Source organism: Oncorhynchus masou, chromosome 30 (genome assembly GCF_036934945.1).
Source record: "Oncorhynchus masou masou isolate Uvic2021 chromosome 30, UVic_Omas_1.1, whole genome shotgun sequence".
Classification (NCBI taxonomy): Eukaryota; Metazoa; Chordata; class Actinopteri; order Salmoniformes; family Salmonidae; genus Oncorhynchus; species Oncorhynchus masou.
Genome location: NC_088241.1, coordinates 55,158,138 through 55,173,577, shown reverse-complemented (window position 1 = coordinate 55,173,577; position 15,440 = coordinate 55,158,138). Strand labels below are relative to the sequence as shown.

At 43.4% G+C, this 15,440-nt stretch overlaps 1 protein-coding gene across 3 annotated transcripts; it reads left to right on the top strand.

The window, feature by feature from the left end:
- Positions 1-580: 580 nt before the first annotated feature.
- Positions 581-15,440, top strand: atp6v1ab (ATPase H+ transporting V1 subunit Ab). Of its 3 annotated transcripts, none has more exons than XM_064949418.1 (15): positions 581-733; positions 6,241-6,337; positions 6,564-6,692; positions 8,890-9,104; positions 9,463-9,600; positions 9,688-9,839; positions 10,469-10,631; positions 10,731-10,839; positions 10,966-11,088; positions 11,217-11,331; positions 11,442-11,505; positions 11,701-11,904; positions 12,173-12,267; positions 12,363-12,534; positions 14,576-15,440. In XM_064949418.1, exons 2-15 carry the CDS (start codon positions 6,256-6,258, stop codon positions 14,666-14,668), a joined length of 1,854 nt encoding a protein of 617 aa, XP_064805490.1. In that variant the 5' UTR covers positions 581-733; positions 6,241-6,255; the 3' UTR covers positions 14,669-15,440. The 3 variants fall into 3 exon arrangements, with proteins under 3 accessions (XP_064805490.1, XP_064805492.1, XP_064805491.1); XM_064949420.1 differs by lacking the exon at positions 581-733 and adding an exon at positions 2,898-2,919; XM_064949419.1 differs by lacking the exon at positions 581-733 and adding an exon at positions 3,580-3,684.

Sequence of the window (15,440 nt, the reverse complement as noted above, 5' to 3'; positions counted from 1 at the left end):
ACATATTATTATTAATCCAGTTATTTTTATTAGTCAGTTTGATGAAATTACATAAATATTACTGTTTTTATTATAAAGCAGGTTTTGTGTTTGAAATATTGAAACATTTCGGGATGTTTGTTCTTTAAGTATGGACTGACCTTTGACATTTTTTGTTAGATTTTTAAATGTCATTTTAGCACATGTTTTTCATTATTCCATTTCTGATCATTTGTGGTGCAACTTGATATTTCATTTAAATTCATAGTATTGTTGTAAACTATCGTCATGCAAATCTACAGTGTCCCACAGTGCAATCCATCTTTTTTACACGCAACAGCAAAATTATGGGTCTACCGCCATTTTGGCTCAAATGCAAAGATATGTTCTCAAAAAAGACCACTTAATTCTACTGTTTGTTTTTCTGCCCTCCGTCTATTGTGGAGCCTCATTTCTAATTGCTGAATAAAATGCTGTGATGCTGCTCATCAGCTGTTCTGTTCTATTGTTGGTGTTTATTTAAATGTCAAACTATATACGAATATCGAGAGAAAGTATTGTCTTTCCCTCTATATTCTTTGGCGGCGCAGTCGGATTGAGCCACAGTGGAATGAATCATTTGCAGTGGTTGTGAGTCTCGCCATAGAGTTTTTGCGCTTTGAATGAAGTCAGCTGATCATTTGCTATCGCATGACCGACACTCACATCTTCTCTAGGCAGAGGATCAAGACGGTGGACCGTTTCATTTCTGAAGGTAGCTATCTCATTGTATTGTCATCATATCAGATTAAATGCAATGTCATTTTTGAAATGCATCAAAATGGCAGAGCAAGCGATTTTGACAGATGACTTACGCTTTAAATCGCCTACAATGTAGCCAACGATGGCTATCCATGAAACTGCATAAATAACCATGTTATTTCACTAAGTCTGATATTGTTTATCATATGAATTTAATAATTGGAAAATACATATACTTCTGGTCGTGGTGTTTCATTCAAGTGTAGGCCTATTTAAATGAACAAAATGACAAATAACATGGATCAACAGCAGCTAATTATATTAATTAAACATGTTTGCATTATTGGGTTGATTAATCAAATAAATTGCATCGCTGGCAGAGTAGCTTCTCAAATGTCGGGTGTTATTCCGCAAAAAGAAAATGCGTAGAAGTCGTGCCTCAGCAGGTAATGTATTTGTCTTTCATTTGATCAATGGATAATTATTTTACTAGCTACAATGTAACGCGTTATTTTCTATGACATGGCCAGGGATAGACGTGTCATTTAACTAAAAGAACGGCGATACCTACAGCGCGTGAGCGAAGGTGTTTACAAGGTGATTATATTTGACATACATCTTTGGGGCAGTGCAGGTAAGCCATTAGGCATACTACAAATGTTATAAAATCCAGATACTCTGCATGTGAGATGTGGTATGTTGAATTTCTCATCAGAAGTGTCTGCTCATAGGATATGACCTCTTTGGGTGAATCTCAATATTCTAATGTGGGTTCCCATTTTATCCCCCCCTCCATCTAATGTACTTTTCTGAGAAGTGAGGATAGGTTAAAGCAATATTGTGGAATCCCACTGAGGATTTTTCTTTCACCTGTCTAGTGCTATAGATTAGTGCAGTATCAAAGGAAGGAGATGCAACAAGGAAGGGAAAGGAAGCTTCTGGACTATTGAGAATGAGATCCACCCTTTGTGTATTCTATCTTAACAACAAAGAAATAACAGAATAGTTAAAAAGAACAGCTAGTTAAGAGGACGATTGTCCCCAAGTGTTGATTCAGGACTGAGAACAGAGAACTTGATCCTAGACTTGCCCTTTGGGGCAAAGGATCTCAGCCTGTGGGGAGTTGTTGGTAAATATGTGAATCCATTGTGACAAGGGATGCACTGAGTGGATTAGCACTATTTTGTAACATTTTAAAACTCAAACAGGAAGTTCAGTATGAGCTGTTGGATTTGCAGGATTATGCAACAATTTGGAACCCCCACTTGCTCTAGTTGCATTACGAAACTGATTATGCTTAAGGAAACAATTTTAGTAGGCTAAAGGTCCATTGTGGTTTATTACCTTTACACTCACAGAAAGACCTTCCTTACTACGGATTGTTTACGTTAACATTGCAGTACCCACGTGATGGGAGTGTATCCTCGATTTTAAAATGAGTCCATAGAACCTGGAAGCATGTCTGGGTTTTACACTGACTACTTCCCCTACCCCTGAAATTAATCTTTTTCCCCTTAAAGGTTTTGACTTTAGGGAGATGAAGCTGATACTAGATCTGTTTTAAAGGGAAACTTCTGCCTGCATCATACCAGAGATTTGAGCTTTGTAGGTGGCTGCTATAAGACCAGACAAGTACACTTGTGTCAAGGGATTCAAGTTCACTCATCTAGCTTTTTATAGACCGGACTGAGTGTGTGAATCCGTATGTCTTGCACAGCATATGAACCACCAAGACACACACACACACACACCAATATTTCCCCACACTAGGATTTTCCACTTCCTCAAATGGCCCCATATAACTTAGCCAGTCATGTGCCACAGTCATGTGATGCCTCATGCATATATTCATAGTCTCTATGCCAAAATCACAATGGAAGTGATTGATGGGTGAATTATTAAATCAGTCTATTTTTTCTGTATCTGTGTTCTTTAGCTTGTTTTACAAGACAAGTTTGAACCTTTTGTAATCCAAAGGGAATTGAACATTCAAGTTAAGATCAAGAGATGAAGAGAAGATGGTCTTACATCTGAAGAACGCATATAAATGCTTACTAAGTCTGTCCTGTCCACTGGTGAGAACTGGAGGTCATCCTGAGCCATTGTTGTCTGTATCCTGCAGCTACAGACTAGACCTGTTGGGGGGGCTATTTCTACACAGATGACCCATCTAGCATGGAGGAAAATACCCTATATGTGGTAAGGAGGAAAGGGTGGTAAGGGCACTGAAGCAGGAATGGTGTCTAGAGTGAGTGATGGGGGTTGTTCAATCTCCATTGTATAGATGCAGGAGTATCAGGAAGCATCAGCCCCCTGTGTTATAGAGCACCTGCAGTTTCCTGCCTGTATAGATGACATTAAGTCACGACAGATTGTGTGTGTGAAAACAACAAAGGGAAGCATAGGCTATTATGCAGCATTTGAGGGAGAAGCATACAGACAGTGGGAAAGAGGGAAGCATAGGCTATTATGCAGCATTTGAGGGAGATGCATACAGACAGTGGGAAAGAGGGAAGCATAGGCTATTATGCAGCATTTGAGAGAGAAGCATACAGACAGTGGGAAAGAGGGAAGCATAGGCTATTATGCAGCATTTGAGGGAGATGCATACAGACAGTGGGAAAGAGGGAAGCATAGGCTATTATGCAGCATTTGAGGGAGAAGCATACAGACAATGGGAAGCATAGGCTATTATGCAGCATTTGAGGGAGAAGCATACAGACAGTGGGAAAGAGGGAAGCATAGCCTTCACATAAGGTAGAGAAGAGCACAGAAATTCAGTGATGCTTGCCTGGGATCTCCACTCTAATGTTAGCGTACTGCGTCACACCCGGTGAGAATCGACCAGGGTGGAAGTCCAGAGGGAGCGGGGAGGTGTATCCTATTTCTCATTTTGATGCTGGTAAATCGTGAGTCTTCATGTTGGGCTGTAGTCTCTGGGATATCATCATGGTTGCAGATCGGGTAAGGGGTGCTATTGCCATGGTAACAGACCGACTGCGATTTGTATGTGCAGACCAGTGTTTTTGCCCTAGTACTACACAGCTGATTCAAAAAATTAAAGCTTGCTGATTTGAATCAGCTGTGTAGTACTAGGGCAAAAACCAAAACGTGCACCCGTTGGGGTCCTGAAGACCGAGGTTGGGAAACTGGTGCAGACTGGTTCTGATTGTGTGCTATATATGCAAGTCTCTCAATTGCAGCAAGCTTAATTTTAAGCCTATGTGTGGTATGGAATTTTTCTGTGTGTAATCATATGGTTTAGTTATGGTCCTACTCTGGTAGTGTGTATTCTTACAGGCTTTGGTTTTTGATTTCGAGGCTGGTTCTATTTAGTTGTGGAAGAGCACTGATTGGAATCATCCTCAGGATGTGTTGCACCCGTCACCTCGTTAGTCGAGGTGATTTTTAAGGGTGGGTATAATTTGTGGAACGTTACAACAGGAATTTCTTCCAATTTTTTTTGTAAAGTACAAGCAACACATACAAAGGTGCATGATCAATTCACTTAGCTTACTAGCTGCCGAATAGGCATCAACTCACCACGTAGCTTAATTCTTAATGTTTGTCCATAAGCTACCAGAGAATTTTTTCGGAATTAACGTGGTGAGTGAAAACTTAATGACATTTGCCAACTCCCTACTCGGTATCTTGGCCATGCTGCTGCTCCAGTTTCAACTGTTCTGCCTGCGGCTATGGAACCCTGACCTGTTCACTGTGATTACTATTATTTGACCATGCTGGTTATTTATGAACATTTGAACATCTTGGCCATGTTCTGTTGTAATCTCCACCCGGCACAGCCAGAAGAGGCCTGGCTCCTCTCTAGGTTTCTTCCTAGGTTTTGGCCTTTCTAGAGAGTTTTTCCTAGCCACCTGCATTGCTTGCTGTTTGGGGTTTTCGACTGGGTTTCTGTACAGCACTTTGATATATCAGCTGATGTAAGAAGGGCTATATAAATACATTTGATTTGATTTCTTATTCAGCCCCTATACAACTTTGTATGCGTTGTTGGCAATCTTGTTATTTACAAACTTTTAGGAACAGATTCCTGTTGGAACGTTCCACAAATTATATCCACCCCTATTTTAGAGCTGCAGAGCCAATGCTCCAGTTGGCATGAGAGATGTTGGAAGAGCTCGACTGCTGCTCTTTAAGGTTGTGAATACAAAGCATTTTATTTTGTCTCCCTGTTTGACTTGGTTCATGGTTATTTTCACTCCCTAACCAAGTTGGTGTGGGTTTTAGTTGCTGGTAGTGAGGAGGAAACGACGCTTCTTGAAGCATTGTTTTCCAGCCAATTTAGCCTCATGTTGGATGTCATAAAACCTCGCAGTCAAACATTGAAATGGTTCCAATTGTTTTATTTTCTCCATTGTGGATTTGAGACACTTAACATAAGGGCTGTGTTTTGATAACTGTACATCTCTTTGGACAATGTGACATCAGTATATTAGGTTTTATTTACTCAGATTTGAAAATGTTGTTGGCATAAAAGTAGACATCATGCAAGACTACAAATCCCTGCACGTCATCTCTAGTTGAAACCTTTGCTGTCAGCTACATCCTACCTTGCTCCAAAATGAAAGATGTATTGAACAGTTTAATTTACTGTTCCATATTTATTTAACTAATATGTCTTATTTATGCACTTGGTGTTATTTCACAGAATATGATCCTAGTAGCCGTCATATTTATTGATATACAGTCAAACAAAGCACTGTAACATCTTGGACATTTTCCTTACAAGCCAAAATGTTGAATAAAATTACATTTGCAGTTGCTCTGCCGGTTGTCTGTACGGTTGGTGACTCATTAGGCTGAAATGAAGACAATCCACGGCAGAGTATTGTTTACCTGACTTAAGAGCTCAGGTACTGAAGTAGAAACGTTCCACCTGGCACATGCTCAAAACCATGCAAATGCCTGTTAGTATGCACTTCGGTCTTGTGCACGTGCCTTTGGTCATGAGCAGACACACCTTAATAGCCACAACACACAGACCTGCGTTTGAAGTCTGTCTGTTTAATACTTTCCTGTGGATATTATGTCTCAAATTTCAACCAGCTGAAGGACCACCACCATGGACAATCTGCGTAACAATTTCAAATATAATTTTGTGACAGACAAAGGCCGTTTAGGTTCTTTCTATGTAAATGTACATGGAGTACACAATTGAAGGCACTGTCATGTTTCGTGACTAGATGAATGTATAGGGAGTTGGATGAGAAGCCTGTTGACCTTCTAATGACTGGGTCAAGTGTCCCAGCCATGACTGTAACCCACTATGGTCTGGGATGCAGTCAACCATAAAAACACAAATCAATACACTTGTATATACAGTGTAATTGTTCTAAAAGTAGCACTGTGGTGTTCCGTCTTCGAAATAACCAGAAGCATTCTTCAACTGTGCCCCATTCTTCCCAGATTAAAGTAACAGGGTGAGACAGAGAAAAAAAAACAATCTTCCTTTATCGCCTTCATTCACACGCTCACTCAATTATTCTCTCTCTCCCGCAGATCTAGCCTGTCGGGATGGACCTGTCTAAACTGCCTAAGATCCGTGATGAGGAGAAGGAGAGCGAGTTTGGATACGTCCATGGAGTATCCGGCCCAGGTCACTATCACTCAAATGGATCTGTCACCAGTACCTCTGTTTAGCCTTCAAAGGTTTTAGCTGATGACGAGCCCCATCTATATCTGTTGTAGTAGGCTAGGCTGTTTCCACCAATATTGCTTACACTAATCTGGGGGTTAAGTTTGGACTAGACATCACATCTGTCTCGCATGTGTTTGCCTGCTGTGTGACCTCTGACCTGTGTTGTGCCCTGGCTGTGCTGTAGTGGTGACGGCCACTGCCATGGCGGGAGCGGCCATGTATGAGCTGGTGAGAGTGGGCCACAGTGAGCTGGTGGGAGAGATCATCAGGCTGGAGGGAGACATGGCCACCATCCAGGTTTACGAGGAGACATGTATCCTAACGGGTTATATTGCACTGTTATTGCACTTGACTGTGGCGGTGTCCCAAAATGGCACCCTATTCCGTACGTAGTGCACTACTGTAAAAGTGTTCTGTAAAAGGAGCAGGGGTCATTTGGGATAAAAATGTTTTACTGTACCTGACTGTCTATATACTCCCTTTAGATAGGTAGGGGTGTGTGTACACCCATGTGTTCATTACTGAAACTATTTCTCTGGTACATACAATTCCTTGCAAAAGTATTCGTCCCCCTTAGTGTTTTTCCTATTTTGTTGCATTACAACCTGTAATTTAAATATATTTTTATTTGCATTTCATGTAATGGACACACACAAAATAGTCCAAATTGGTGAAGTGAAATGAAAAAAACAACGTGTTTCTAAATAGTAAAAAACAGAAGTGGTGCATATGTATTCACCCCCTTGCTATGAAGCCCCTGAAAAAGATCTGGTGCATCCAATTACCTTCAGAAGTTGCATAATTAGTTAAATTGCACACAGGTGGACTTGATCTGTGTGTGTGTGTATGATATATATATATATAATCACACACACCTGTTCTGAAAGACCCCAGAGTCTGCAACACCACCAAGCAAGCTGCACCATGAAGACCAAGGAGCTCCCCAAACAGGTCAGGGACAAATTTGGGGAGAAGTACGGATCAGGGTTGGGTTATAAAAAAATATCTGAAACTTTGAACATCTCACGGAGGACAATTAAATTCATTATTAAAAAATGGAAAGAATATGGCACCAGTGGCCAGAAAAAAAGCCATTGCTTAAAGAAGAAAATAAGCAAACACATTTGGGGTCCGCCAGAAGGCATGTGGGAGACTCCCCAAGTATATGGGAGATGGTACTCTGGTCAGATGAGACACAAATGAAGCTTTTTGACCATCAAGGAAAACTCTATGTCTGGTGCAAACCCAACACCGCTCATCACCCCTAGAACACCATTCCCACAGTGAAGCATGGTGGTGGCAGCATCATGCTGTGGGGATGTTTTTATCAGCAGTAACTGGGAAACTGGTCAGGATTGAAGGAATGATAGATGGCACTAAATACAGGGATAAGTCTTGAGGAAAACCTTTGTCTTCCAGAGATTTGAGACTGGGACAGAGGTTCACCTTCCAGCAGGACAATGACCCTAAGCATACTGCTAAAGCAACGCTCAAGTGGTTTAAGGGAAACATTTAAATGTCTTGGAATGGCCTAGTCAAAGCCCAGACCTCAATCCAATTGACAATCTGTGGTATGCTTAAAGATCGCTGTACACCAGCGGAACCCATCCAAATTGAAGGAGCTGGAGCAGTTTTGCCTTGAAGAATGGGCAAAAATCCCAGTGGCTACATGTGCCAAGCTTATGGAAACATACCCCAAGAGACTTGAAGCTGTAATTGCTGCAAAAGTTGGCTCTACAAATGATTGATTTTGGGGGGTGAATAGTTATGCACGCTGAAGTTTATTTATTTTTTGTCTTGTTTCACAATAAAAATATTTATGCCAAGGGGGTGAATACTTTCGCAAGCCACTGTACACGCGGGTCATGTCCAGATACCCATAATAGTGTACTACATACTTAAACTGCATACTATTTACTCATTGTTGCATACTATTTAGCACATACCGTTTAGTTAAAAGTATGCAGTATGCCATGGCTGCAACGCAGTAGCGGCTCCTGATTGGCTGAGTAGATTGGGGGGCCGAGTGCAGGAGGATTCTTCCAAATTCAACAGACATGCATCGCATTAAGTAGTCTGAAAAATATCTCATTACCAATTTAATTCATTTCTTTAATCTATGAATATGAATGGAGTTATAAGCCTACTCAGGCTGGTTATAGGCAGAACATCACATTCAACCTATACTGTAGACTATATAGCCCATCTATCCTATTTGAAAAGGGCTGAAGACACAAATAGATAATTTGGTTCCATTTCAACTTATTTATTAGTGAAACCAAAATGCTGTAACACAAATTCAATCAAATAGCATAGTACACACATCAACACTTTTCAAATGTTCAAATCAGAAGGCTAATGCACAGAAAAATGTTGAGTCAGGTGCATGGCAAATTCAGATCCACTGGACAGCAATGTAAAAATAAAGCACTGATCATTGAGAACGAGATCAGAATGCTTGACCAGGCTTGATCCATTAACACATGGTGTGTTCCTGAGCGTTGTCACAGCGGGCGTGTCTGTTGGGGACCCAGTGCTGCGCACTGGAAAGCCTCTGTCTGTGGAGCTGGGCCCAGGCATCATGGGCTCCATCTTTGACGGTATCCAGCGCCCCCTAAAGGACATCAACGACCTAACACAGAGCATCTACATCCCCCGCGGAGTCAACATCGGAGCCCTCAACCGAGACCTGAAATGGGAGTTCTCCCCCGTCAAGAGCTTACGGGTGGGTGTGTCCTCCTACTCTGTCAATGTTTTAATAAAAGTGTTGCGTGGTTTACATTATACAAAGTTTGAAGTGACCCTAGAGCAGAGTTTCCCAAACTTAGTTCTGGGGCCCACCTGGGTTCACATTTAGGTTTTTGCCCTAGCACTACACCGCTGATTCAAATAACCAACTCATCATCAAGCTTTGATTGATTATTTGAATCCACTGTGTCGTGCTAGGGCGAAAACCAAAATGTGCACCCACACGGGACCCCCTGACCCGAGTTTGGGGAAACTCTGCCTTAGAGCCCATGCTGAACAACAAAAACATTGACTTGTTCAGCATTAACCCCTCCTCACTGCTCTCTCTTTCTTAGGTGGGCAGTCACATCACAGGGGGTGATATCTACGGGATGGTGTTTGAGAACTCCCTTATCAAGCACAAGATCATGCTGCCCCCGAGGAACAGAGGAACCGTCACCTATGTGGCTCCCCCCGGAAACTATGACGTCTCGGTTAGTCCCACCTCCCTAGTATCAATCCATAGTAATGCATGTGTGGAAATTGATGTATTTGGACTGAGGGTCTGGTGTGTGTTTCAGGACGTGGTGTTGGAGCTGGAGTTTGAGGGTATGAAGGAGAAGTTCACCATGGTCCAGGTCTGGCCAGTGCGACAGATTCGCCCGGTCACAGAGAAGTTACCGGCCAATCACCCACTGCTGACCGGACAGAGAGTACTGGACGCCCTCTTCCCGTGAGTCCCCTCTCTCTTACTCCACCTTTCCCTCTTTTTCTGTCACCTTTCTCCATCTCTGCTTCTGGGAAACTCTTACCACTCTCACTCTCCACCTTTTCCTCGTTCTCCATCTCTGCTTCTGGGAAACTCTTACCACTCTCCCTCTCCACCTTTTCCTTGTTCTCCATCTCTGCTTCTGGGAAACTCTTACCACTCTCCCTCTCCACCTTTTCCTCGTTCTCCATCTCTGCTTCTGGGAAACTCTTACCACTCTCCCTCTCCACCTTTTCCTCGTTCTCCATCTCTGCTTCTGGGAAACTCTTACCACTCTCCCTCTCCACCTTTTCCTTGTTCTCCATCTCTGCTTCTGGGAAACTCTTACCGCTCTCCCTCTCCACCTTTTCCTCGTTCTCCATCTCTGCTTCTGGGAAACTCTCTTACCACTCTCCCTCTCCACCTTTCCCTCGTTCTCCATCTCTGCTTCAAGAACACTATCAGAATGTCCTTTCTTATCTGTATTTGCTATTCTGCTTCAAGGAAACTCCATTACTACTTCTGAACTGTTTCTGCCAATATACTCAACCACTGCTTCCATCTCCCTGCCCCTGGTCTGTTCTGCTTGTCTACTTGTCTGTCTCTGTGTCCAGGTGTGTCCAGGGAGGGACCACAGCCATCCCCGGAGCTTTTGGCTGTGGTAAAACTGTCATCTCCCAGTCCCTGTCCAAGTACTCCAACAGTGACGTCATCGTCTACGTAGGCTGCGGGGAGCGCGGGAACGAGATGTCAGAAGTATTGCGAGATTTCCCCGAGGTTGGTGGTGTTATGTTATTGGATTATCATGATCATCACTATTACCCTTAGCCTGTTTCCAATTGGATATAAGGATGATTGACAATGTCTGTCCAATAGCTGACCATGGAGGTGGATGGGAAGACTGAGAGCATCATGAAGAGAACAGCGCTGGTGGCCAACACCTCCAACATGCCTGTGGCTGCCAGAGAGGCCTCCATCTACACCGGTAAGAACCCATCACAGGGCCTAGAACACAACACGGCACACCTCCCAGCCAATAGCAGGCCTGAGACCAAAACATGGAGCACACCCCCTAACCAATCACCTACTTATCTGCTGTGTGTACCTGTAGGGATCACACTGTCAGAGTACTTCAGGGACATGGGCTACAACGTGAGCATGATGGCTGACTCCACCTCTCGATGGGCCGAGGCTCTCAGGGAGATCTCTGGTCGACTGGCTGAGATGCCCGCTGGTGAGTAGCTGCTGGTAACACCCAAATACAATGTATAAAGCAATGTAAAGGACAACTTTTAAGGCTAGTGGTGAACTAGGTCTAAATCAGCTGGTCATAAAGAAGACACATTTTGTGTATGTCCACAGACAGTGGTTATCCTGCCTACCTGGGTGCCCGTCTAGCGTCATTCTACGAGCGTGCTGGCAGGGTGAAGTGTCTGGGCAACCCAGAGAGAGAGGGCAGCGTCAGTATCGTGGGGGCGTGAGTACAGTTAACCCACCAACACAATCTATCCACGCTGGAATAGACAGAAGTGGAGTGCTTCTTCTCTCGCTATAACCACATGTTACTGTTATTCTGTCCCCCTTCAGTGTGTCTCCCCCTGGTGGTGACTTCTCTGATCCTGTGACATCGGCTACCCTGGGTATCGTGCAGGTATGAATACAGCCTGTTTCTATCTGGCTCTGATAGACCACACTCATACATATGGAGCAAAGAAATAAAGATCAGCTTTAGGGATTATCAATCCTTATCTTCATCCTCTTTTTCTCTACCTCTACCTGCCTCGATCGTTTCTCACTCACTCACTCACTCACTCACTCACTCACTCACTCACTCACTCACTCTCAGGTGTTCTGGGGTCTGGATAAGAAGCTGGCCCAGAGGAAGCACTTTCCGTCAGTCAACTGGCTGATCAGCTACAGTAAGTACACGCGGGCGCTGGACGAGTACTACGACAAGCACTTCCCTGAGTTCGTCCCGCTGCGCACCAAGGCCAAGGAGATTCTGCAAGAGGAGGAGGACCTGGCTGAGATCGTACAGCTGGTCGGCAAGGTGAGGGGGAACGAAGGGCATGGTGAAGAAAGAGAAGGCAGGGGTAACCAATGGCCGCCAGTCCACCCATTATGCCATCATTGCTCTATTCATTCCTATTTCTATGGGGATAACATTGTGCTCTCTTTTGCTGTGAAGTCTTTTCTCCCTGAGTAGATGAAAGAAACATGGAGAATATGTATGAATTTCCAGTTGCCCAGCGTTTTGAGTTCTGTGTAATTTGAAGGGGGGATGGAACTTAATATTGTCCTTGCTGTCTTGGTGACAGGCCTCACTGGCCGAAACTGATAAGATCACCCTGGAGGTGGCCAAGCTCCTCAAGGATGACTTCCTGCAACAGAACGGTTACACCCCCTATGACCGGTAACACACAGTGTCACTGTCTGACATACTCAAATATTTCCGGCAAATACCGAAAGACTACAACTGTAACTCTCTGCCCTTTAAACTCCCTGCAGGTTCTGTCCCTTCTATAAGACTGTTGGCATCCTGTCCAACATAATAGCCTTCTATGACATGGCACGGCACGCAGTGGAGACCACGGCTCAGAGCGACAACAAGATCACCTGGTCCATGATCAGAGAACACCTGGGAGAGATCCTCTACAGACTCAGCTCCATGAAGTTCAAGGTACAGCAGCAGTCTGACAGTTTCTCCATCTTTGTGTGTGTTCTTTGTCTTTCTTTCTACTTGTTTTATCTTCCCTCCTTGTACATGTCTGTTTTTCCCTGGATCTGTCTGTCTTTCTATGTAATCTCCATCTGAGTGTTTCTCTAGCTGTTTATCGGTATTTTGGTCTCTTTGTGGTGTTGTCTCTGTTTCTCAGCCTCTGTGTTACTCTGTATGTCTGGCCTGTTATAGGACTCATCCTCTGTGTTACTCTGTATGTCTGGCCTGTTATAGGATCCATCCTCTGTGTTACTCTGTATGTCTGGCCTGTTATAGGACCCATCCTCTGTGTTACTCTGTATGTCTGGCCTGTTATAGGACCCATCCTCTGTGTTACTCTGTATGTCTGGCCTGTTATAGGACCCATCCTCTGTGTTACTCTGTATGTCTGGCCTGTTATAGGACCCAGCCTCTGTGTTACTCAATACACAACCAGTCAAAATGTTTAGAACACCTACTCTTTCAAGGGTTGTCTTTATTTGTACTATTTTCAATACTGAAGACATCAAAATTATGAAATAACACATATGGAATCATGTAAACTCAGGAAAAAAGAAACGTCCTCTCACTGTCAACTGTTTATTTTCAGCAAACTTAACATGTGTAAATATTTGTATGAACATAAGATTCAACAACTGAGACATAAACGGAACAATTTCCACAGACATGGAATAATGTGTCCCTGAATAAGGGGGGGGGGGGGGTCAAAATCAAAAGAATGTCAGTATCTGGTGTGGCCACCAGCTGCATTAAGTACTGCTATGCATCTCCTCATGGATTGCACCAGATTTGCCAATGGGAAGACCCAGAGTTACCTCTGCTGAGGGTAAGTTCATTATGGTTACCAGCCTCAGAAATTGCAGCCCAAATAAATGCTTCACAGTTCAAGTAACAGACACATCTCAACATCAACTGTTCAGAGGAAACTGTGTGAATCAGGCCTTCGTGGTCAAATTGCTGCAAATAAACCACTACTAAAGGACACCAATAAGAAGAGATGAGACTTGCTTGGGTCAAGAACCATGAGCAATTGACATTAGACCAGTGGAAATGTGTCCTTTTTGTCTAGAGTTCAAATTGGAGATTTTTGGTTCCAACCGCCATGTCTTTGTGAGACGTGGTGTGGGTGAACGGATGATCTCTGCATGTGTATTTCCCACCGTAAAGCATGAAGCACTGTCTGTGATTTATTTAGAATTCAAGGCACTCTTAACCAGCATGGCTACCACAGCATTCTGCAGCGATACACCATCCCATCTGGTTTGCGCTTAGTGGGACTATAATTTGTTTTTCCAACAGGACAATGACCCAACACACCTCCAGCCTGTGTAAGGGCTATTTCCCAAGAAGGATAGTAATGGAGTGCTGCATCGAATGACCTGACCTCGACAACAAACCCGACCTCAACCAAATTGAGATGGCTTGCGATTAGTCGGACCGCAGAGTGAAGGAAAAGCAGCCAACTAGTGCTCAACATAAGTTCAGGAGTACTAATATGCTTAACAAGTCATATAATAAGTTGCATAGACTGTGTTTAACATGATTTCTGAATGACTACCATGTCTCTGTAGCCCAAATATACAATTACCTGTAATGTCCCTCAGCCGAGAAGTGCATTTCAAAGACAGATTCAACCACAGCATTCCAGGTGAAGCTGGTTGAGAGAATGCCAAGAGTCTACAAAGCTGCCATCAAGGCAAAGGGTGGCTATTTGAAGAATCTCAAATATAAAATATATTTAGATTTGTTTAACACTTTTTTTGTTGTTGTTGGTTACTACATGAATACATATGTTATTTCGTAGTTTTGATGTCTTCACTATTATTCTACAATGTAGAAAATAGTAAAAATAAAGAAAAACCCTTGAATGAGTAGGTGTTCTAAAAAATTTGACCGGTAGTGTATGTCTGGTCTGTTAAGAGTAACACAGAGGCTGGGTCCTATATGTTTCTGGTCTGTTATAGAACCCAGCCTCTGTGTTACTGTTTCTGGTCTGTTATAGGACCCAGTGAAGGAGGGAGAGACCAAGATCAAGGCTGACTACGCCCAGCTGCTGGAGGACATGCAGAACTCCTTCCGCAGCCTGGAGGACTGAGCCCCCGACCCCTCATCCCAGGGGCAGTGCATGTCTGCCCCCCCCCCTCTCTCTGCAGATACCTCCACTGCAGCCTCACATTCCATTTCCTTGTGTTTACACCCAACCTGCCATTAGTTTACACAATGTGCGTCTGTGTGGGCAAAAATGGAAGGAAATGTACTGTGTTCTTGTATTATGTTGCCTCCATGTCTTTTCCCCAGCATGGTCAAAGATCTGCCCCATTACCTTCATGTGTATGTTTACATGTCTTTGTGTGTGAGACATTTCATCTCACTCTTAACCCCTGCACTGCCCATCCCTCCCCGTTTGTTTTGCACATGGTCTCTGGCCCTAGCTGTGCACCTGACGATGTCAGTTGATGTAATCATAGTTCAATACCCCCTCTATCTGTACAGAAGATTAACATGAAATACTTAAGCAGAGTGACTATTTATTGCAGGTGTGTGATGTGGACATCGCCTGGGCTGGTTGTTTGTTGTTTTTCTTATGATAGTGATTTACGTGGTGTAGTCTTGTACGTGTGTAAGAGGTGGGCTCTCTTGTCCTCTCCTTTCCACTGCTCATCCAGGCTGTATCACAACCGGTCGTGATTAAGAGTTGCATAGGGCGGTGCACAATTGGCAGCAGCGTCGTCCGGGTTAGGCCATCATTGTAAATAAGAATTTATTCTTAAACTGACTTGCCTAGTTAAATAAAAATAGGATAAGTGTTTGAGTCCCAAAGAATAAAATGTGTAAAACGAAATAAAGCAACAAAACAAAACGGTGAA

What these genes read in the sequence shown, in the direction of transcription:
- atp6v1ab (XM_064949418.1), top strand. Translation starts at nt 6,256, where the DNA reads ATGGACCTGTCTAAACTGCCTAAGATCCGTGATGAGGAGAAGGAGAGC. An exon ending in TATTGCGAGATTTCCCCGAG is followed by an intron (nt 10,632 to 10,730) that starts GTTGGTGGTGTT and finishes TCTGTCCAATAG; the next exon opens with CTGACCATGGAGGTGGATGG. An exon ending in AGAGGCCTCCATCTACACCG is followed by an intron (nt 10,840 to 10,965) that starts GTAAGAACCCAT and finishes GTGTACCTGTAG; the next exon opens with GGATCACACTGTCAGAGTAC.